The 21,649-nt window shown below is 39.3% G+C and overlaps 2 protein-coding genes across 12 annotated transcripts in view; one reads left to right on the top strand and one right to left on the bottom strand.

The window, feature by feature from the left end:
- The window catches only part of MDH1B (malate dehydrogenase 1B), a 34,157-nt gene extending 31,124 nt beyond the window's left edge, over positions 1-3,033 (bottom strand). For 2 of the 6 annotated variants that reach the window (XM_057745937.1, XM_057745939.1), the window contains exon 1: positions 2,972-3,032. In XM_057745937.1, coding sequence (XP_057601920.1) covers positions 2,972-2,993 — 22 coding nt within the window. In that variant the 5' untranslated portion in view covers positions 2,994-3,032. Of the gene's footprint in view, positions 1-2,471; positions 2,478-2,971 lie in introns of those variants that run through there. The other 4 variants (XM_057745941.1, XM_057745940.1, XM_057745942.1 and 1 more) reach the window with 4 other exon arrangements.
- Positions 3,034-3,261: 228 nt separating this feature from the next.
- FASTKD2 (FAST kinase domains 2) lies at positions 3,262-20,120 on the top strand. Of its 6 annotated transcripts, none has more exons than XM_057745931.1 (12): positions 3,262-3,368; positions 4,062-4,880; positions 7,870-7,973; positions 8,673-8,781; positions 9,060-9,183; positions 9,461-9,600; positions 10,744-10,916; positions 15,330-15,493; positions 16,460-16,669; positions 17,079-17,166; positions 18,846-18,960; positions 19,926-20,120. In XM_057745931.1, the coding sequence occupies exons 2-12, from the start codon at positions 4,074-4,076 to the stop codon at positions 20,043-20,045; spliced, it is 2,154 nt and encodes a 717-aa protein (XP_057601914.1). In that variant the 5' UTR covers positions 3,262-3,368; positions 4,062-4,073; the 3' UTR covers positions 20,046-20,120. The 6 variants fall into 6 exon arrangements, with proteins under 6 accessions (XP_057601914.1, XP_057601916.1, XP_057601915.1 ...); XM_057745933.1 differs by having other exon boundaries at positions 3,328-3,413; XM_057745932.1 differs by lacking the exon at positions 3,262-3,368 and adding an exon at positions 3,396-3,535.
- Positions 20,121-21,649: the final 1,529 nt, after the last annotated feature.

Genomic DNA, 21,649 nt, shown 5'->3' with positions numbered 1-21,649 from the left:
CTTCCTGTCTTTTAGCCTCCCTGTCTAGTTCAAATCCATGGCTCATGTCTTAAATTCTGGCTCATGTCTTAAATTCTCTTGTCCCACTGTACTTCTAGCAAATTAGCCTGGTATAAAGCCCCTCACCCTGGATGAACCCAATAACCTCCTTTTCTGTGCCTGGGTTTCATGTACTTGGCAACCTTGGATAAACATGGTAGAACCAAGCATAGAGGCACCATTATAAACTCATGGTCACCAGTCTCAATTGGCCCGCAACGCTTCCTGTAGATCCCTCTGTTTCCCTTAGCAGCACTTTCCTCTGTTCTCTGCAATTACTGTTTCAAACTTTGTCTACTTCCTGTAAGCCTCTTCCTTCTTGCCAACATTTTTCTGCACTATCAGAAGACAACAAAAAACTCTGCTTTCTACTTTACACAAACTAAACCAAATCGTACAAAAGGGCATCAGTTGGGAAATCTCTCAACCTCCTGCCATCAAACCTACCAGCCTATCTGCATTTGGACCCCATCCTTTCCTTCTTTCTTCTATTACATGGAAGAGGGATCCTACCTCTTGTCCAGATCTAATCTCACCACTTAAGCTCTGAATACCACCCTCTTCCACCTCCATTGGTTATCCCCTTTTCTAGCATCTTAGCTCTGTTTCTAATGGCCCGTTTCCATCATATTTAAAATATACTCATTATATTTGTTTCTCCCGTCCTAAGAAACAAAAAGCCCATGACCCCCTTTAGTCATTGCCTTCTACCTACCTTTTTGTATTAAAGCTTCTTAAAATAGTTCTTTACACTTGCCATCCCCAGTTCCTCACTTACATTTATTTCTCATCCCACTGCAATCTGGCTTTGCCCATAATTCTCTAGAAAGTCACTGAGGACCTCCATGTCACTAAATCCAATGGATACTTTTTGATCCTTTTCTTGTTCACCCTTGGCAGCATATGTCTCCCTTCTACTCCTAAAATGCCCACTATGGTGGGGGCATTCTTCAGGTTTTCTTCCTACTTCTCTGGCCACTCCTCATTACACTTTTAGGCTCTCATTTCTTTATCAATTCATTAAAAGGTTAGCATTCTGCAAGGCATCTGATCCTCATACTCTATGAGTCTTCCTGGATAATCTCCTCCACTCCCTTGGTTTCAAGTAGAAATCTTCATTTCCACTTCAGAACTATTTCCTTATCTAGATGTCTATACCCTCCTGTATTTTTTCAACTCCTTCTGAATGTCTCATAGGCACTCAGCATGTCTATGACAAATTTTGCCACCACTCCTCTACCATATCTGCTCCTTTTTTTATGTTCTCTATGTCCATCTACCCAGTTATTTGAGTATCAAGAGTACCCAGAGTATGAAGCCTACTCTTCTGTTTTGTTTCAATGACTTTCCATCTACCCAGTTATGCAAACTACTGCTTGGGAATAATTTTAACTCTTTCTTCTCCCTCCCTTCTTTCCTCCACCCACTTAAATGTCTAGTTCTATAGATTCTGCCTCCCTAACATCTCTCTGATCCATTCACTTCTTTCCATTTCCATTGCCCCCCATCCTGGACCATGCCACTAGTATCTCCTTCCTGGACTACAGGAACTAACTGGGCTCTGGGCATCCAGTCTTTTGCTTCTCCCATTGCAGCAATAACACTCAGTTAAAATGAAAATTTGATCATGTATCTCCTCCCAGAAACCTTCCATTTTGGATATAGTTTAAAATATTGAACGTGGCTCACAAGAATCTACATTATCTAACTCTGGCCTCAACCTATGACAGTCTCTTCCTTGTACTCTATGCTCCAACCCTACTAAATCTTTTTGAATTTTCTGCTTATTGTATACTCTCAATAATCACCAAACTAGCTCTCTTCATTGCAGCACCACTCCCTACTACCCATGCCTAATTTACTTTTCTCCTCCTTACTTACTTCCTCTCTGATAGGTAACACTCATCTTTCAGGACCCTAGTTAAAAAATCACTTCCTCAGGGAAGACTTTGCCAAAGAAAGGTCCCCTACCACTGCCACTGCTCCTATAAGAACCCTGCCCTGCCACTGCCACAAATGTAACATTTTCAAAAATACTCTTCTGAATGAATAAAAGGAGCAAAGGAAATAGGTTTTCAGGCAAATGGGAGATGCCAATTGTGTTAATGCATCAAAGAGATCAAATAAGACAAGGACTAAACAGCTTCTGTAAAAGGCTTTGGTGACTTCGGTTAGGGCCATTTCTGAAAGGAGGCAGAAGCAGAAACCAGATTGAGTGGAAGGAGAACGTGGAGATAGAAGAGCAGTCTACTCTTTTGAGAAACTTGCAGTAAAAACCTCTTTGGTAGTTTTCTGGATGCCAGTCAACATTTCCAATCCTTCCCCGCCACTGCTGACAAGGTGGGTTTCCCAAAATGCAAGCTTATTAAGATACCCTCCTCCTTAAAAATTTTAAATGATTCCTCACTGCTTTCAAGATAGAGTTCAAACACCTTTGCTTGGTGTACTTGAAGTGCAAGGATCTGGTTCCTGCTCCCATTCTTGCCCCAGGTCCAGTCACTTCTTCCATATCCAGAGGGCATGAAACTTCAGGCCTCTGTGCCTTTTTCTGGAATGTCATCCCTATTCCAAACATTCACAAGTCAGGTCTTATGACACCTCCCAGAGCCCTGTGCACATATCCCTCATTGCATTAATCACACTGTTTCAAAATTACTTGTTTACATGCTTCTGTATCCTAGGAGACTGAAAGCTCCTCGAAGGCAGGGATGTGTCTTTCCCCTCACTGTATTCCCTGTGTCCAGCAGTGCTTTGTACACAATCACTGCCCAATATATATTTTTGAATGAAAGCATAATAAAGCCTGGGTGGTCCATATAGAGGCCGGAGTTGCTAGAACAGAAGCCAGTTAAGATCACTGCCAAGCGGTCACAGGAAGTGAGCAGTTGTCGGTGTTTTGAGCGATTTGCGGGCGGACGCGAGGATCACTCACCCGCGAGCACGAATTTGGCCATGAGGAAGCCGGGACCCTGGGACTCGAACCGCGGCGCCACCGTTTCTAGGCAACCACACCGCCCAGGACCTGGCGCAGGCGCACTCTGAAGCTGAGCGCTGACTGGCACCCAGCTGGAGAGGTTGGATCTTGGGGTACACAGTTATACATTGCCATTAAGAGCTCTGTGGTCTCCCCCGTTCCTATTCCTTGCAGCTAAGATATACTAGTCATTCTTTTCGGTAGGCTTTCTTCACTCCAAGTAAACTGTTTCCAATCGCCGGCGCACATAACACTTTTTGGCCTCTGAGGGATCCGTAAAATCTCGCGATACGGTCAACTCGCGGGGACGCTATTATGGCCGCGCCTCTATATAACCACCGGGTTCTGATGTAAGGTCAGTGGAGGGTGTGCGTAGGTGGGACGGTTGGCCGTGCAGCGGGTAAGGCTTCTTGCCTCTCGGAGAAGGGTCTCAGGAGTTGCCCGGGAAGTAAGTTTAGGTGGGTTAATACTAAGAGGTCCAGCTCCGGGAGGACGGACTCCTGACACAGGTTCTGAGGCCCGGTGAGACTATCTGGTTGTATCTCCCTCCTAAGCGCAGGCCACGTGCAACCATCACTTTAGTTTGCTGCTTCCTTTTCTCAGCCGTTCTGCTTGTCCAAGTCCTTATTCTTAACAGTTCGTGTTTAGCTGTTGTTAAATCCTTGTATTAAAAAGTATCCATCAAGGTTAAACCCTTATTTTTCATTGACGACATCTCCAAGGCAGTGATAACATAAAGTGCCTTACTGCAAAGAAAGTTTTGTAGGAAAACTTTTCCGTCAGAAAGCCACTTCCTGTTCATTTTGTTTTTTTAAAAAAAGCCTTATTTATACAACGACTACTCACAAAGTAACCTTGCACCTTTAAGACTGTTTACACATTGTGGTGGAAGTGGAGAAAGCCCATATTGGTAACATGGTTTTACCTTTTTAACGTAAACATTAATGTCTTCCTAGGTTCCCACTTTAGTCTCTGTTAAATACATTTCATATTTTATGTAGAAATTTTACTCTGACCTTTATTTCTCTTATAACCCCTTTCCCTACAGGAAAACGACGGCATGAGTTTTTTTTTTTTTATAAGTAGAAGCGATGTGTGTGTCATCTTGACACCTTTAAAGCCATTTAAAAGCGTTTCCGTGGCTAGGAAAATGAATAACAGAGCAGGTTCCATTTTATGGAACCTCAGACAATTCAGTTCTCTAGTTCCAAGAGGCAGAACTGTGAGGCTGTATCCTTTGGGATTTTGCAAACCAAAAATTGTTCATTCAAACTGGAACCCAAGAAACCGCTCAAGTAACTTTGATAATGGAATGCAATCATCTATTAGATATCTCTTTTTGGATGCCTTGCTTTTTAAATCAGGAGGTGATGGCTTTCAAAGAAAGGGCATAAACACTGTAACAGGCCTTACAGTTGACAGACTGCTTTGTCGTAGAAGACTGTCCTTTAACTCAGAACACTTTGTTGTCTCTGATGATGGATTGAAGAAAAACCATCATGAGGCTTCCAATGAAGCCTCTCTCACCAAGAGAACAAAACCAACCCCCATCAACTATGGAAAACTGACTCAGGAGTGTAATTCCCTGAGTGATGTGTTAGATATATTTTCAAAAGCACCTACATTTCCTAGTAGTAACTATTTCTCAGCCATGTGGACAATTGCCAAACGGTTGTCCGAAGACCAGAAACGCTTTGAAAAACAATTGATGTTTAACCACCCTGCATTTAGCCAGCTGTGTGAACAAAGTATGAGAGAAGCCAAGATCATGCGCTACGACAACCTGCTGTTCAGTCTTCATGCTATGGTGAAGCTCGGGATTCCTCAGAACACGCTACTCGTCCAGACTTTGCTGAGGGTGGTCCAGGTAAGATCCAAAGGAACCTTAACTATACTTTTACTTGGTTTAGCGTATCTTGAAAGAACTATGGGAAGTAGACATGTAGCCTCCTTGAAAGAAACTTATCTTTGGAATGGTCATTTATGTTTGTTTCTGCATAAAATATTATGTGATTTAGAGACCTTAAATTATCCAGATATTCCTTTTGCTATAGGAATTTATGAAAGCTTGCCCCATTTTTCTTCTCCAGAGTTGAGTAATAGTGAATAAGCTAAAATGGGGAGAGATACAAAACATACAAGGAAAGGTTGGGTAGAAAGGAGAGAGGGGAACAGAACTAGTATTTATTGACTACCTCTACCATTTTCTTGTGTTGTCTTATTTAATATTCACAATAGACCAGTAAGGTTGATGTTGCTCAGTTTAGCAGATGAGGAAGGAAATTTAGTGATGTTAAGCAGCTCAGCTAAAGTCACATCGCTGCTGGATTTATTTATTCACGCAGCAAACATTTACTGGATGTCAACTATGTATCAGTTACTACACTTGTCACTGGGGATGTAGAGATGTAGAAGACGTGATTCCTGCCCTCATAATTTGGAAGGGACAACAGATATTTTGTAAGTAATTAAAAAAATAACCAACATTCATCTAATCAGTCATATATTTAGTATGTTGTGGGCACTGTGCTGAGCACAGGGAATATAGTTACACAATAACAGCCACATAGAGCTTTCAGTGCAATGAAAGAAAAATACACAGAGTGTATTACAGGGGCTTCAAACCTAGTCAGTAGAGGCCTTCATGATGGGAAGAGGGTGATGAGGGAGGAGATACAGGATTACTGTTTGAGCGGTGATATGTACAAAATTTGAAAGGAGGATTGTTTCTTGTAATTCTCAGGGTAGCTTTTAAAAGCAGGTATTGTTACTTTCACTTTACTGATTAGGAAATTTAGGCTTAGGTTAAATAACTTGCTCAAGGTCACGTATCTGTTAATGTCACTGTTTGTAGGTACTTGATAAATATTTTCTGGGTGAGTGACCAAACACCTTGTCATAATAGAACTAAAATTCAAGCCCAGTAGGAGGTGATGTCTAAGCTGAGCCCAAGCAATGGACAGCAGTTAGTGGAGAAGATTGATAGAGAAGAGGATCACGTTTCAAGCAGAGAGGACTATGTGTTCAAATCCCAAGAAAGGTTGGGGGAGCTGAAAGTAGTTCAGTGTGGCTGGAAGTACAGAGTATTGGGGTTGTGAGTTTGAGGGAATGGGGAGTAAATTGTGTCTGTGGTTGTCAAGGAGGAGGGGTTGGGGGTGTCGTGGCAAGACATGAGGTTGGGAAAAAAGGGACTGAATCATAAAGAGCCTTTTATGCCTGGTCAGGGAGTTTGGATTTATCCTATAGGCAATGGGGAGCCATTGAAGTATTTTAAGCAAAGGTTGTCAGCATGCTCCAGTTTGTGTTTAGATCACTGTGTGATTGGAAAATGGATTGGAAGGACAAGATTGGAGAGTAGGGGAACCACTTTTAGTTTCAAACAAAGGAGTCAGTGTCCTGGTTGATGTCACTGAAATGACGCCAGATTGGCTGAGGAAAAGAATAGTTCATTAAAGTAATCATTTACCTTTTAAGAGTGGGCTCTTCAGACTTCTGAACTCAATGATAATAATTGAATAATTTTATTTAAAGACAGGAATTTCCTGAGGATGATCTGACATACATCCTCCTACTATAGAATTCAAGAATTGGGTTCATAGGTATGTGAGTTTTTAACTTCAACTTTTTACATTATTGTGATTTCCATGTTCCCAACCAGGAACTAACTTGTATTTTGTGTGGGTGTGTGTTTAAACCGCAGAATATCTGTGTTTTTTTGGTAGACTGTTCCCTATATAGTTATTTAAAAGTGATTACAGTAAGTCACTCTACCTGGTCAGTGACGGTCTTAATGAATTTTGGACAGGTATTCATATCAGCATAGTAACTGCATTGGTAAGGTATGAAGAGTGGATATTTGGGGTCAGGTTATCTGTACCGATCATTGTATCTCACTAACATGTTGGAATGTTGCAAAGACATTTTAACTAGGGATGAAGTATGTCATCAGTGAAGTTTGCCCTTCAAACACAGAGCCAAGTGGTCTTTTCTTTCACAGTAAATGTTGATGGAATGCTGTAGATTGTTAATGGAAACCCTCTCATGGGATTGAGACCTTTTTTCCTTCCAGCAGTATCCATTTCTTACCATTATCTGGTTCTGACTTGAGACTTTGTGACTCGTTGGTCATGTATTGTAATTTTAGCAAGAGAGCACACATATTTCAGATGTAATCACAAGTACTCTTGAGGTATATAGACTAGTTGTGATTAAATTGTAGAGCACTAGGTAAGCTGTGTTGTTACTATTCACTCTCTAAATTAGGCCATTTCTGGAACCTAAATTAGTACCCTCATTCAGAGGATTTGAAAGAAGGATCCATGGAGCCTGGGCTCCTCTTGAGATCCAGATAGTGGTGGTAAAATGTGACAGCAGATGTGAATCAGAAGGTTCACAACTGAGGCGGCAGTTCAATACCCAGGAAAGAATATTGGGAAACCGTAAGCACAGTGATGTAAGATTCTTTAGGGGTAGGAAAATTGTCCTGTACCTCTTATAAATTACTGCACTGGTGGTCATCATGATGGCCTTGGGTCTCAAGAAGGGGTAAAAAATAATGTTTGATAAAAGTTATTTCAGAAGTGAAGGTAGATAATCAGTATCAAATCATTTTCAATGATAATGGAGAATGTAAAAAGTGTTGATACATAAAAGAATGTGCATCAGTTATTTGGAAGATTCACTTACATATGACATCTTGTTTTCCAAAGATGCTGTTTATTGTGGACTGACACTGTGAATTATTGGTTTGATACTTAATCCTTTAGTCGAAAGCATCAGTTCAATGGTTTTGCTTGGGTGAGATAGTCTACTGTGAGCTTATCACCTATAGTATTTTTGTAATTATATTTCAATAGGAACGTATCAATGAGTGTGATGAGAAACGTCTTTCAGTTTTGTCAACTGTCTTAGAGGCAATGGAGCCATGCAAGAATGTGGATGTTCTTCGAGCAGGATTGCGGTGAGAACTCTCTTACATTTTGTTCAAGTGGCTTTTCTGTTTCTTTTATCTCAAATCAAAAACCACGATGAAAGGTGAGCTCCTTTTTTTTGGAGTGGAGTCATGAAAGACTTTGTTGGTAGTTATGGTTTTTAATACCTTATTAAACTTAAAATCCTAACTCTGGATCAGATAAAGCTGGAAATAATGTTTCTTCAGGGTCCATTAAAAAAAAAAGGTGTGGGTAACATTAAACCTAAAATTATCTTAAAACATAGTACTGATGGGGGCTGGGGGAGAACTGGTAGTACTCAGTTCATAATGGTTATTTGGGTACTATGTGGAGGGCACATGACACTGGCCCAGCTTGAAAAGGAGGTTAAGTTTTACAACTTATAAAATTGATGCACCTAATCTAGTGTCATAGGTTGATGAGCATAAATTTTAATTCCTTTTTTCATTGACTTTGCATTGGAATGTCTTAATATAATCTCCTGATATTTGTTCATGCATAAGGACAGCAAAATAATGTGAGAGGAAAACAATAATAGGGTGGTCCTGGAGCTTTCACTAACTATTGACACTCTCTTGGGCAGGTAGATCATTTCTTTGGGCTTCATATTCCTTGCCTAGCAGTAGGAGCTGGACCAAATGACTTTTGAGATTTCTCTTCTGGTTTTAAGATCCTAGGACTATGATATTTTTTGTGTTTGATGACAGGATGCTGGTTGATCAGCAAGTTTGGAAAATAGACCATGTCTTCACATTACAAACTGTAATGAAATGTATTGGAAAAGATGCACCGATTGGTCTTAAAAGGAAATTGGAGGTAAACACCTTCTGAATTTTCTTTATTGGGTAAATATTGAAACAAATATTTGTTGCAATTTGCTGTCACCTCCTAAAGCATTGTTGTGCTGTTGGGTGTAACTTTGCTAAAGTGAAATAGTAGAAATAGAGTTATGTTTATCTGTATATATAGATTTATATATATTTATCTATATATCTATTTGTCGGAGTCATTTTGCTCAAACTTTATCCTTTTTTTATTTAGATGTAGGAGTTTATTTTGCCACCAGTGATAAATTTAAGTTTATTTTTCTTTAGATGAAGGCCTTGAAAGAATTAGACCGATTTTCCGTTTTGAATAGCCAGCACATGTTTGTGGTACTGGCCGCCATGAGTCACCGCTCCGTTGTCCTTCTGAATGAGTGCAGTAAGATAGTCACAGGTAAGGGGAATTTTTCCTACTTGATTTGTAGCATTCGAGCTATTCTGGACTATATTTGTTTTGTTTGTTTTAACAACTTTTCTGTTATATGGAAAATATCTGATGATATGGTTAGATCTAAATTTTATTTTGCCTATAGTGTTTTTTTGTTTGTTTCGTTTTGTATAAAATATAGTGCTATTTTTTCTAAAGAAACAAAAGTACTGGGTATATAGTATCTTAGATCTTACAGCCAAAACCATCTGGTAATTTTTGTTTATTTAACTCATTCTTAAAGGTAACATCCATGGGTGTCCTTTTAAAATATTGATCAACATACTGCAGTCTTGCAGAGACCTCCAATACATTAATATAGATCTTTTTAAGGGAATAGCAGATTATGTGGCTACAACTTTTGACATCTGGAAGCTGAAAAAAGTAAGTATGTTAACTGTTTAGAATAAGCCTTAGAAACTCTCAAAAAACATATTAATTTATTTAGCATTCTAAATATTTCTTGATCATTTTAAAGCCGTTTAGATTCCAAAATATTCCAGTGCTAAATTGGCTAGAAAATTTGCTCCTTATACTTTTCATCGGGGGGTTACCTGTTAATATACTCTTCAATGTCTTTACCATCTTTATATTCAAAACATAAATTATGTTGTCCAGAGTTTGTTTTTCTGTTTGTTTTTTGAAAGATTGTATGGTACTTCGGTTGGATACTAAGGATTATATCTTTCTGCTTTTCCTTTATTAGATTTAGAATAATAAAGATAGGTGATGTGACAGGCTTATGCTTTTTGAAGAATAAAATGTCATTACTTTATAATCATGTCTATTTTCTATTTATGGAAAGTTTGCTTGTTTCTTCCAGAATAAGAGCCTTTAAATTCAGGGCCTGTGTTAATAATAAAACATCTAAATGAAGCAGCTGGTAAAAACTTCTTTTTGTAGTGAAGTAGTGGTAACCATGTTAGGTTACTGGTTTAGTTCACTTGGGAGGGTGAGGTGAATATTGAGTTGACTATGGAAATTGATTTTGAAAAGAGAAGTACTTATTGTGAGAAGGATTAAGAGGGAAATGAGAGGTGAACTGGAACGTTTATTTTAATCGTATTTCAACTCTATTCTCAGTTATGGGAATTAGTATTTAACATAGAAATTTTTGAGTTATTTCTTATCTATTAGAATCTAGGAGGTGTCTAGGTTTGGAAGGGGGAACAGTTCAAAATTGACTTGGTCGTTTTGAAAAACTTCAGAAAAGTTATATTTAAAGGTGATTTTCAGAGCTGTTGTATGAAAGGCATGTAGGAAAAAATTTATCTTAAACAGGATGGAAATACGGAAACTGTTGTGTACTGTGGTTCTCAGCTTATAAAAAGAGATTGCTTGTTAACTGGAGATTCTGATCCAGGAATAACTGGAACAGATTTTGTAAGGTAAAGATAATTCCTTTTAAGGGAATATTTGGTCAATCAGGACAATTCTATTGCAGTTTAAATTTTTTGAGATCTAAAAGAATGCTAATAGCATACTGTAATTCTTAAGACATTTTCCCTCAGTTCTTTCTTTTTTTAGGTTCTTTTTCTCCTCATTTTATTTGAAAACTTTGGCTTTCGACCTGTTGGCTTGATGGACTTGTTTATGAAGAAGGTAGCAGAGGAACCTGGCTTCCTAAACGTGAAAAGCCTTGTCTCTGTTCTTAATGTGTACTCGTCTCTCAATCACTTCCACAAGTGCTGGACCCACGAGTATGTACTTGTTCTGTTTTTACTTTTTTATTGCCACCTATATTTATAGAAAAGATTGCAAAGCTCAATGAAGTCTTATAAGCGAACCCATCCATGGCCATCATCCATGTCCAGAAATAAAACATAATATTCCTTATTTATGAAGTTAAACAGAATTTTATTTTATCTTTGCTAAAGATATGTGCTTTGCTTTTGCTTGTTTCTTTGTTCTTTATGATATATTTGGTAATTCAGCATAGGAGTTTTCATTTCAAACTCTCCTCCAGCTTATTCCCTCAGCTCCTGAGTTTATAGTTCAGTTTGACCCTAACTCTTCATTTGGTCCCAAACTACTGCTTTCTATTTTTTCATTTTAACCACAACTATGCATTTCTACTATTGAAGCACAGAAATTCCTCAAATGTGCTGTGCTCTTTCAGACTTCTTCTTTCCACCCAGAACATCTTTCCTTCCTCTCTAGATCAGTTAGGGTTCGTTAAAAGCCAGAAATGCACGTAACATGTCATTTGATAAAAGAGTGATTAAAAGCGCAGACCCTGGAGACATCTTGCTCAGGTTTGAATCGTAGCTCTGCCATTCATTAGGTATTTAGCTTTGGCAGGTTACTTATCTGTGCCTCAGTTTCTTCATCTCTTAAAATGGGGATGAGAAATGAGTTATTTCTAATCGTATTGGATTGTTACGAGGATTAAATTAGTTAACCTGTGTCAGGTTCTTAAGGCAATGCCTGACGCATAGTAACTGTTAGATTTAAAAGAAAAAATAGAGTGTAAGTCACAGAGGCACTGGAGGAATAAACTAGGACATTTCTGAGGGTCTCAGTGGCAAGGTTTACAGGCCATCTCTTTGCCATCAGGTGGCTTGACTCCAACAGCTTTTTGTCCCCATGGTTTACCCTTAAAATTCAGATTTCCAAAAGAAAATCTGATTGACTGAGTGTGGGTCACATGCCCATTTCTTTGGGGCAAGTAATCAAAGAAGTGCTGGGCCAAGAAAAGTCGCTGCCCACTGTGCTCTCCATTGTTCTGAAAGACTCAGTTCATACTGCGTGTCCTGTGCCTTCCTTTATTGTCTCCATCAGAGCCCCTGTGCTTGTCATATCTTATATAAATCTCCAGTGGGGCTTTGACACATAGGTGCAGTTATTTGTCTATAAGCCTGTCTCTGCTCCATAATTGGAAAGCTCTCTAGAGTCAGACCTAGGTTCCAGTTATTCTAAACGTAGCACAGAACCTGGCACAGAGTAGACATAAAATAAAGGTTGAAAAGATCCCTCAAATTCAACCTTCCTCTGCTCCCCATCTTGGTTTTATTATGAAGCTGACTCCTATGTGCCTCCTGCCCTTTCTTGACAAATACTGTCAAGCTGAGCAGTAATTAAAACTACAGAAACAGCTCCATGGATTCCATAGAATTCAGAGAACAAACATTGAGTGTTAGGGAGTTTTTCAGCTGACTATAGACATCCCAGGAGATAACTTGGTCCAATAAAATTGTTATATTGGAAATAGAGGGGGGATAACAAAGGTAACCTTAACTAGTTACACAAAGGTTAGGAAATTCAATGAAACACATCAGGTGCAGATCATACAGACCGGGGAACCATGAATGTTGTACTTTTGTCTGTGTGCTCTGCTTTCATCTGACTCATTGGTTCTCAACTGGCGGTGATTTTCCTCCTAGGGGACATTTGGCAGTATCTGGGGACATTAGTTTTATGTGGTTGTCGGGGAGGGAGGAGAGTGCTGTTGTACTACCTCTGGTGGGTAGAGGCCAGGGGTGCTGCTAATGTCCTACTATGCACAGGACAGCCCTGCAACAAAGAAATATCCAGCCCAGAATGTCAGTAGTGCTGAGACTGAGGAACTGTGGTCTATCCCTTGCCCTCACACCTCAGCATTTCTCCTTTGGAGAAATGGGGGCAATAAGAGTGTAGCTAATAGATCAAGATTAATCAGTAAAAAGTTCCTGAGTGTCCATCAATGTGCAGTTGTCTGAATTTGGTATTTTGAGGCCTATTAAAAAAAGAAGCTTATGTTCGCTATCCTTCTTAGTCCAGTGAAGGAGGCAGTTTAGGTATATTGAGAGGAAGGCAGTAAATGGTAGGTACCACATGAATGCTTTATGGAGGAGGAAGAAAGGAAGATGGCATCTTAGGCTGGAGTGTCAAAGGTTTTAAGAGCAATAACTCAAAACATTTGGGAAGTGAGTTGACTAGAAGAGATGGATTAGGTAGAAGAGTTGTAGAAAATTTGGCTTAACACATTGTATATCCACATGCTGTACCTTAATCATTTTATTGATATTAACGTCTCTGGGAGAGAAAATGTGTTAAATCTAGAGTATCTTCCTGCGTTTGAAACCCTAGGAAGAAAACATGTAACATTTCAACTCTGTCATTTCAGTCCTTTGTTTTCTTCTCCTCTTGATCTGTACTTATCCTGTAGATAATCCCAGATTGCACCTCTGGTCATTGGTGTGCTCCTGAATTCCAGAATTCCTGCGGGTTGTATATGGTCACCTTAGATCCCACAGGTATCTCAAGTTCAATAATTCTGGAAGTCAGATCATTCATCTTGCTTTGTTTTTTTGTTTTTGTTTTTTTGGTCAGTTATTTACTATTTATCAAACACCATGTCAAATGATTTTTTTTAAACTACTTTATTGAGGTATGGTTAACAACATGTAAAAAGCTGTGCATATTCAGTGTGTACAGCTTGGTGAGTTTTTAGCTCATTATTCTTGACTCTTCCTCTTCCACTAACATTCTCCTCCTCATCTAATTTTATTTGTTCCTTTAGTTAGAAAACTTGTACCAAGAGCTCAGGTACCTAAGACAAAAATGAATAAGACATAATCCTTTTTGTCAGAGGATTCTATGTAATGGGTGAGGTAGACATAAGTTGGCAATTAAATATAGCATGAACATTGAAATGATAGAGTTTGATACAGGATATATAGAAATAGAGGAGGAATGTACCAGGATGCTAGCCTGGCGAAGTGGAGGGTGAAGGTGGGTGTCAAGCATCCTGCCTGGAGGAGTTAGTACCTGAGCAGACTTTAAAAGATGGATAGATAGGTGTTTACCATGGAAAGACCATTCTGAGTAGGAGGCACTCCATATTTCAAGTCAGGAAGGAAGGAAACAGCGGAGTACATGCAGGGAACGACACAGATTCCGGTGTTGCTGAAGCCTGAGGTACAGCATAAGGAGTGGGATGAGAGGAGACTGGAGAGGTGGTTACCACCCGGGCTTCAGATCAGTTCTTTGCAGTCCCACCCTTTTTTGCTGCATATTCCAAACTCCATCAGTTCTCCCTTTAATAAGTGTTGCCCTGCAGTTGTCTCTAGGACCTGTTAGCAGTCCTGCTTAACCTATCACAGCCTTCCTCGCTCGTCCATCTGCTCCTCCTCACGGAAGTTGATCTCAGACATTTCCCTTTACAGCTCATTGTTGCTAAGGGTGTACTTCAGGGCATATTTGCCCTGATGTTGAGCATCTCTGCCTGTGCCCCAGACTTACTAGTTACTACAGCGTGAATAGCATGTACTGCCAGGGCTTAGTTTCAAGTGGTCTTCTTCGCTTTTGTCATCTTTTCCACTTACTGAAATTCTCCTTATCCCCAAAGCTACCCTATCTGCTTTCTTTCCTGTACACTATCAGTGCTTTGCAAGTACTTCCTGTTTTCTTATATAGTGATATATATCTTATGCCCTAAGAGCCCAACTGACCTGGGTTCAAAGTGTATTATTAGCCCTTTATTAGCAGAGGCATCCTGGGCACTTGACCTCACCTAATTTTGGTCTTTCCTCTCTTCCTCTGTGCTTACGTGCTTTGTTATACTGCATAACATTCGCTCGGGGTGGTGGGATTAGGCTTGCAGTTCTTTTAACCCAGAGTATTAACAGCTAGAGAATTTTAATTGGTTATAAAACTGCAGTGGTGTTCCAGGTCTTAAAGACTTACTTATGATAAAAAATCTAGCACACACACACAAAATAAAATAAAATCTAACGCAATGGTTAAATGCCTCTGGACCCTGACAGCTTGGATTCCAGTGTTGTCTCTGCTACTTCCTGGCTATGTGCTCTTGGACAGATTATTTGACCTCGCTGAGCCTGTTTACTCATCTTTATTATAAGGATAATAATGATATCTATCACGTAGGGTTTGAATAGGAATTAAATGAGTTAAAGCCTATAAATATTTGCCCTGTGTAAGACATATAACATTTTTTGAGTATATGTATTTATTATGAGATAGTCACCTGACCTGAAAGATGTGTGAAGACTTACTGCAAGCCTGATTGTTTTATCCCTTAAAGCAGCCGGTTCTGTGACACCTCACTAGCTCTACCAGGACCTTGTTTTCTCTTTGCATTTGAAAGCTGACTTTCCTTTCTGCCCCTATAGGTTCCTAGAAGTTATGGCTAGTGCTGTGACTGGTAGTCTGCACCACATCTCTTCTGAAAACCTGTTGAGTGCTGTGTGTTCGTTTTGCTTGATGAACCATTTTCCCCTGGCCTCTATTAATCAGCTTCTTCAAAAGGACATCATCGATGAGCTGCTGACGTCAGGTAGGATGTTAGTGCCCAGTGGTGACTGAGATAAGGCAGTACCACCAGGCTACCTGGTGATTCCGAATGGGGTCTCAGCTGCAGCAGTGTTAGTTAAAACGTGTGGAGCAGGTGCTCCTGATGAAAGGACAGTGATGGTGAAGTCAAAGGGCTGTGCTTCAAACCAGCAAACTGGTGGAGCCTTCTTTAATGACAGATCCTGCCCATAGACGACAAGAGTAAGAAACACATCATCATTGTTCTTTTTATTTACACTTCATGCACCTGTACAAAGGCTAAATGTTCAGGTTGTTCTTCATGCCTTGATCAGAGTTGTTTGTACTTCTAATCCTTACGTGTCACATTTGAAGCCAAGTTAACTTTTGCAGCTATAAACACTTTGTCCCGTGGCCTGTAATGAGGGTACAACCGTTAGATCAAGAAACCAAATAGTTACCAAAGTAGTGAATTTATTTACTCTCGGAATCCATTGTTGTCTTTCAGTCTTTACTGTTAAAGAAGGAAAAGCAGTATCAGGCTTAGATGCACAAAATTTGATGATGTATCTGGGAATAGAGTATTTTAAGTCCTTTTTAAAACAACAGTATGAAATTCCAAAGTTGAAGTGTGGTGAAGAAATACCATGTGCTGGTTTTTCAAGCAGTCTAACGTGGAGGAAACAGCCATGAAACCAGGAGACCTGGAATCTAGTCCCAGCTTTGCCTTTAGTTAATCAGGAGGTGTTTTAATATTCCTGAGCATTTCCCCATCTGTTCAGGCAAGAGTTGAGGCTAAAGCACCTTGAAAGATATTTTAAACCTTAAACATTATCAGGGCACTGATCTACACGCTGTGGGACCTAGGGAGACACAGAGAGACTCCTCCCAATAAGAAGCAAATAATCAGAATTGTAGGTGCATAATACGATTTCTTAAATGTGGCATTCACATTTTTCTTAACTATATGTTTTCTTTCTCTTTTTTTCAGGTGACGTGGAGCGGAATGTCCACAAGCTTCATGTTTTGGCTGCTTGTCTAAAACTTGATGCTCCTTGTCACAAGGACGTAGACTTAGCGCTGCCGCAGCTGCCCTCCACACCATTACATCCACCTGCGAAGGTTGCCGCGGTGCTGAGTAGCCTTCTGGGAGAAGGGTGCTTCTCAAAAAGTGTACGGTTGCCACATAATTATTATATCGGTATGGGACTTTATATGATTTTCCTCTGTTTCACTTTATTGTTCTTGTTTTTCTGACACAAGGGGTTTACTATGGCAGTTTAGTTTGTGGTGTGACGTGGGCTCTGGAGCTGGACTGCCTGGGTGTGCATTTTCACTCTGCTGCTCGCTAGTGCTGTGCTGTAGGCACTCATCAGCCTCTTTCCTTACCTGTAAAATGCCAAGAATAATAGTACCCACCTCATAGGGTTCCTGTGACCAACAATGAGATTATGCATGTGAAAGCCAGACTAATATCTGGCACGTGGTGAGTAAGCTCAGTATATCTTAGCTGCTGCCTTTATCATTATTGGCAGTAGTATTATATATTTTCAAACAAAAAATCACTTTTAGCAATATTTGAAAAATTAGTATCAATTTTTCTCTTTCAGATTTTGAAATCAGAATGGATGCTAACAGGAGCCAAGTGCTTCCATTTTCTGATGTGGATGTGGTAACTTCTGCTACAGATATTCAAAGGTTGTTTACACATAGTCCTTTGCTGAGCTTTCTAAATTTACATCTCAGAGATTTCATGTTAAACAGCAGTAACAGCACAAAGACCTTATATGTGTATGGAGCTTGCAGTGCACCTAGGGACTTCTCATCCATTAATCTACTCCTTAGGTATACATGTGGGCACAGTGGTTGAAGACAGTTGATTGGAGTTGACCATTTAATGAAACAGGCAGTTTTAAAAAATTAGGATTTAAAGCTAAACAGTTCAATAAAACAATGTTAACATGATTGAAACCGTCGGTGCAGTGTAAATCTTTGACCAGATGAGGCAACGATGACCATAAAAAATTAAGTCTTCTGCTGGAGTCAGATGCCCAGTAAACATTTTGTTCCACCAACCAGCCCTTTCAAAAGGTAGAGAAACTTTAGCTTTTTAATTAAGCTGTATTTTATATGGATCAGATCATATCGAAGTTAATTAGAAGTAGTTTCCTTGACTCACACAATACAGAAGGGTGTCTCTGGGAGAAATTGCTGCTGCTCCCTGAGAGAATGTTCTGCCTTATAAGCAGCTGGATCAGGTCACGTTGCACACACCCGGTGTTCAGTCAGCCTTTGTGGAAAGGCTCTGCTAGGGCCTTTGGGGCACAAAAGATGAGTCAGACATGGATCCTAACCCCAAGCGACTTACATCCCCTACTGCTTTGTAGGACATGCACATTAATATGGTAGAGAGAGGTACAGAAAAAAGTGTAGGGATTCAAACTCTTATCTGCCCTTCCTTTTCTACTCACATGCGGCTCTGTAACTTTTGCTCCTTTCTGAATCCATGTAGCTTGTTCCTTGGCCATCTTTTTCAGCCATATCTTCCCTATGCATATTACCCATCTCCCCTCAAGAAAAGGCTTTCTCTCTGACCTTGTTGAAAGATCATTTTTCTTTTCCAGGTATTCGCCTGTTCTGGCATAATAATATAGTATAGTAGCTCTCAGCCTGAAGTACTAAGAAATGAGGAATCAGTGTTCCTTTAAAGATATAAACTTTCTCTTACTTTATCTCAGAAAACAGCCAGCTTATAACAGAAGACAGGAAGGATACAAATGTCTTTTTTTTCCTCCCAATGAACTTAATCTTTCCAGAAGGCTGTGAAGGATGAAAAAACAAATTACACCTTCCACATTTCTGTTACACATACAGATTTTATCTTTTCAACAGTCTTGCCTATCTCTTCGTGTTTTCTTCTTTGTATTTGGTCTCCCCATTCTGGCTTTTAAGTGCTTCTCTCTCTGGGAGACAATATGTACAAGCAGAGCATTTTCCATTTGGTATTATCTACATCAATACTTCTAGTAGCATAAATAATTATTTTTAGATCACAGATTAGCTCTGCACAGGAAAGCCCTAAAATGGTGCTTTCATATCAGAAAATTTTCTTCATTGAGAATGTAGCCATTCTTAAAGATGGTTAAGGGATACTGATGGTATAAAGCATTTTTATAAGCTTTTAGTTGCTAAAGTAGCCTTCATAGACTGGAATATCTACATAGGCCAGGTAACAAGGAAATGAAGGACTAACATGGGCGGAAATGGTGAGGAATGTGGTCAGTGGAGAGCTCAGCTTTGAAATCTCCAAAGAACAAGAATGCAGCAAGATTGTACATGGTCATCTCGTTAGTAACTAGTTTGTATTTTGTTTTCAGAGTAGCTGTACTCTGTGTCCCTAGATCTGCTTACTGTTTGGATTCAACCCACCCCAGAGGATTCCTTGCTGTGAAAATGCGGCATTTGAAAGTAATGGGTTTTCATGTGATCTTGGTAAGAAAAAAATGCAAATGAAATAGTCTTCAGTTACTGATACTCATTCTGTGAGGAATGTTGTCGTTGGTTGAAGTTGGTTACTAAGACTAGAAGAATTGTCATCAGTATTGGAATAAGTGTTTTAGTTATTGTTTTCTTTGAAAGGAACATTTCTGGTACATGATTTGGCTCCTGCTATCATTTACTAGGTGTTTTATAAATACTGCCTTTGGTCAACTTTAATCATTTTTGTTAAGTGGAAAAATGTAAATAATATGTTTTCTTATTTAGAAGACACATGAAACCATATTCAGTTTCTAGGTTATCTTGAATGGGAGAAGAAAAGACGTTAATTAAAGCTTTGTTTTCATGGGTCAGTGTGAGGCTGTTAAGGATGTTCATCACTAGAAAATGCTGTATGGTTGTAAGAGGATGATTCCTCCTCTTCTTCCTTTTGCTTCGTTTGATTCTGAACACTACAGCTTTTCTTGAACCGCCTCTCTAGGTGTCTCTATACAGAGCAAGAACCATACAAATAAATTTATATTTAATGTTGGGATCGATCTAAATGCCATTCATTTGCTCCTACATATTAATGTGAAATTTAAACATTTGAATCTTCATTATGGTACTTTAGTATCGAAAACTGGAGCGTGCCCAGATTACCAAGGTTAAGATGGCCCATTTCTCTTAATGGGCTAATCTGTAGCACTTTCTTTTTTCATATTGGCTATTATGTATATTCTAAGGAAGATTATCCCAAGAAAAGAAGTTTTGCACCCTTTAGAGGACCTTTAAAGTTTTTATAATTTTCACTGTGAGAGCTTTCTTCAACCCTAGCACATAGTCTAACTAAACTTTTAAAATATGCATAATTGTCAGTGGTTGGCTTGGTGTTATTTTAATATCCTTGGATCTTGAAACTAGCTTTTGTATGTCATCATATTCTTGCAGACTGATTATTTTCTTCTTTCTTTGGTAAGGTCAATAGTTGGGAGATGGAAAAACTAGAGATGAAGGATGCAGTCACAGTTTTGAAGACTAAAATCTATTCACCTGAAGCACTTTCTACTGCTGATATAAATTTGCAAAGCACGTGTTAAAATAAAAAGCAACCTTTTAATGTTAGGAGATATACATTTGTAAAAATAATAAAGACTACAATTCAGTTGTCGATGGAATTTACCTGACTGCTCACCATAATAAAAAGTGTTATTTCAGTTCAGTGTTAAAATTAATGTTAAGAATGAAAGAAATGTTGTTACTGGCACTTTAGAATTTGCTGAGAAAATTCCAGAAGGGTTATCTTTGCAGTCATACCTATTCCTTTCAGTGCCAAGATACTTGACAAGTTCATGAGCTATAGGTTTTACTGTTTCTGATTGGCTTTAATGCATTAGAAACTGTCTCTTAGTTGTAATGGGTTGCAGGTAAGTTGGTGTGGGCAATCCTTGGGTTTGGAATCTAAGCTGTTTAAGGACTCAGATATGGACCACATATTCAAGCACGGACCACAAAGCAATTGGACTAGGTTCTCAAATTGTGGAATGTATAAGAATTAATGAGGTACCCCCCCCCAAAAATAATAAATAAATAAATTAAAAAAAAAAGAATTAATGAGGTAGCATGTTAAAAATGGGTAAGGATCAGGCATCTGCAGTTGTAACAAGTGTTCTAGGTGGAAGTGTTTGTGGACCATACTAAGAGAAACACAGATGAGATGATACAGGGATGGCAAGGAGTCAAAATTTCTTAAGATTGATAGGCTGTGGGTTGCTGACACCACAATTCTTGCCATTGTTGAGGTCCTTTCTCCCTCTTCCCCTTTCCCCTCCCACCATTTCACAAAGTTTTAAAGTAAATACAAAGCTGAACTGTTTTGTGAGCCAGACCTGAGGGCTATTTTTCAATTATGTTTGTTCATTCTTTTGTGGAAATATTTGTCAAGTTTGTCGTATGCCTGTCTACCTCGTATTAGACTCACTGGGGTATTTCACTTGTGAAACCTATTTCACTTGTGAAACCTGCGTGTAGGTTGGTATTATTATACCCCCATGTAAAAGATCAAATGTTTATGCCCCACCCCCACCCCATCCCCAGAATTCATATATTGAAACCTAACCCACACCTTGATAGTATTTGGAGGTAGAGTTTGCGGAGATGATTAGGTCATGACGGTGGAGGCCTCATGAATTGGATTAGTGCCCTTAGAGACCTCAGAGAGCTCCCTTGTTGCATCTCCGTGTAAGGACAGTGAGAAGATGACCATCTCTGAACCAGGAAGGGGGCCTCACCAGACACAAAATCTGCCAGAGCCTTGATCTTGGGCTTCCAAGTCTCTCCCACGGTTATATGTGAGAAATAAATTGCTGTTTATAAGCTACCCAGTCTGTGGTACCCTGTTAATATCAGCCTGGATGGACTAAGATACCCCAGATATGCAGATGGGCAATTATTGGACATCTTACTCTGTGCCAGGCACTGCTAAGTATTGGGATGGATTCTCTCTTTTCATTATCTTAACTCTTTGAGGTCTAGCTGCTATTAATCTCTTGGGGCCCTTATTTCCATTTCTCTAATAAGGGGATACATTATTTATTAAGACTACATAAATAGGATAGGGCTAGAGTTTGAACCTGAGCTGACGTGGACTTAACAAGAAAAGTAGTTGAGAAATCCCAGGTTGGCAATAAAAAGTCTCTCACAA

The sequence above is a fragment of the Hippopotamus amphibius genome, chromosome 8, assembly GCF_030028045.1.
Source record: "Hippopotamus amphibius kiboko isolate mHipAmp2 chromosome 8, mHipAmp2.hap2, whole genome shotgun sequence".
Taxonomy (NCBI): Eukaryota; Metazoa; Chordata; class Mammalia; order Artiodactyla; family Hippopotamidae; genus Hippopotamus; species Hippopotamus amphibius.
This window is presented reverse-complemented; position numbering and strand designations above follow the sequence as displayed.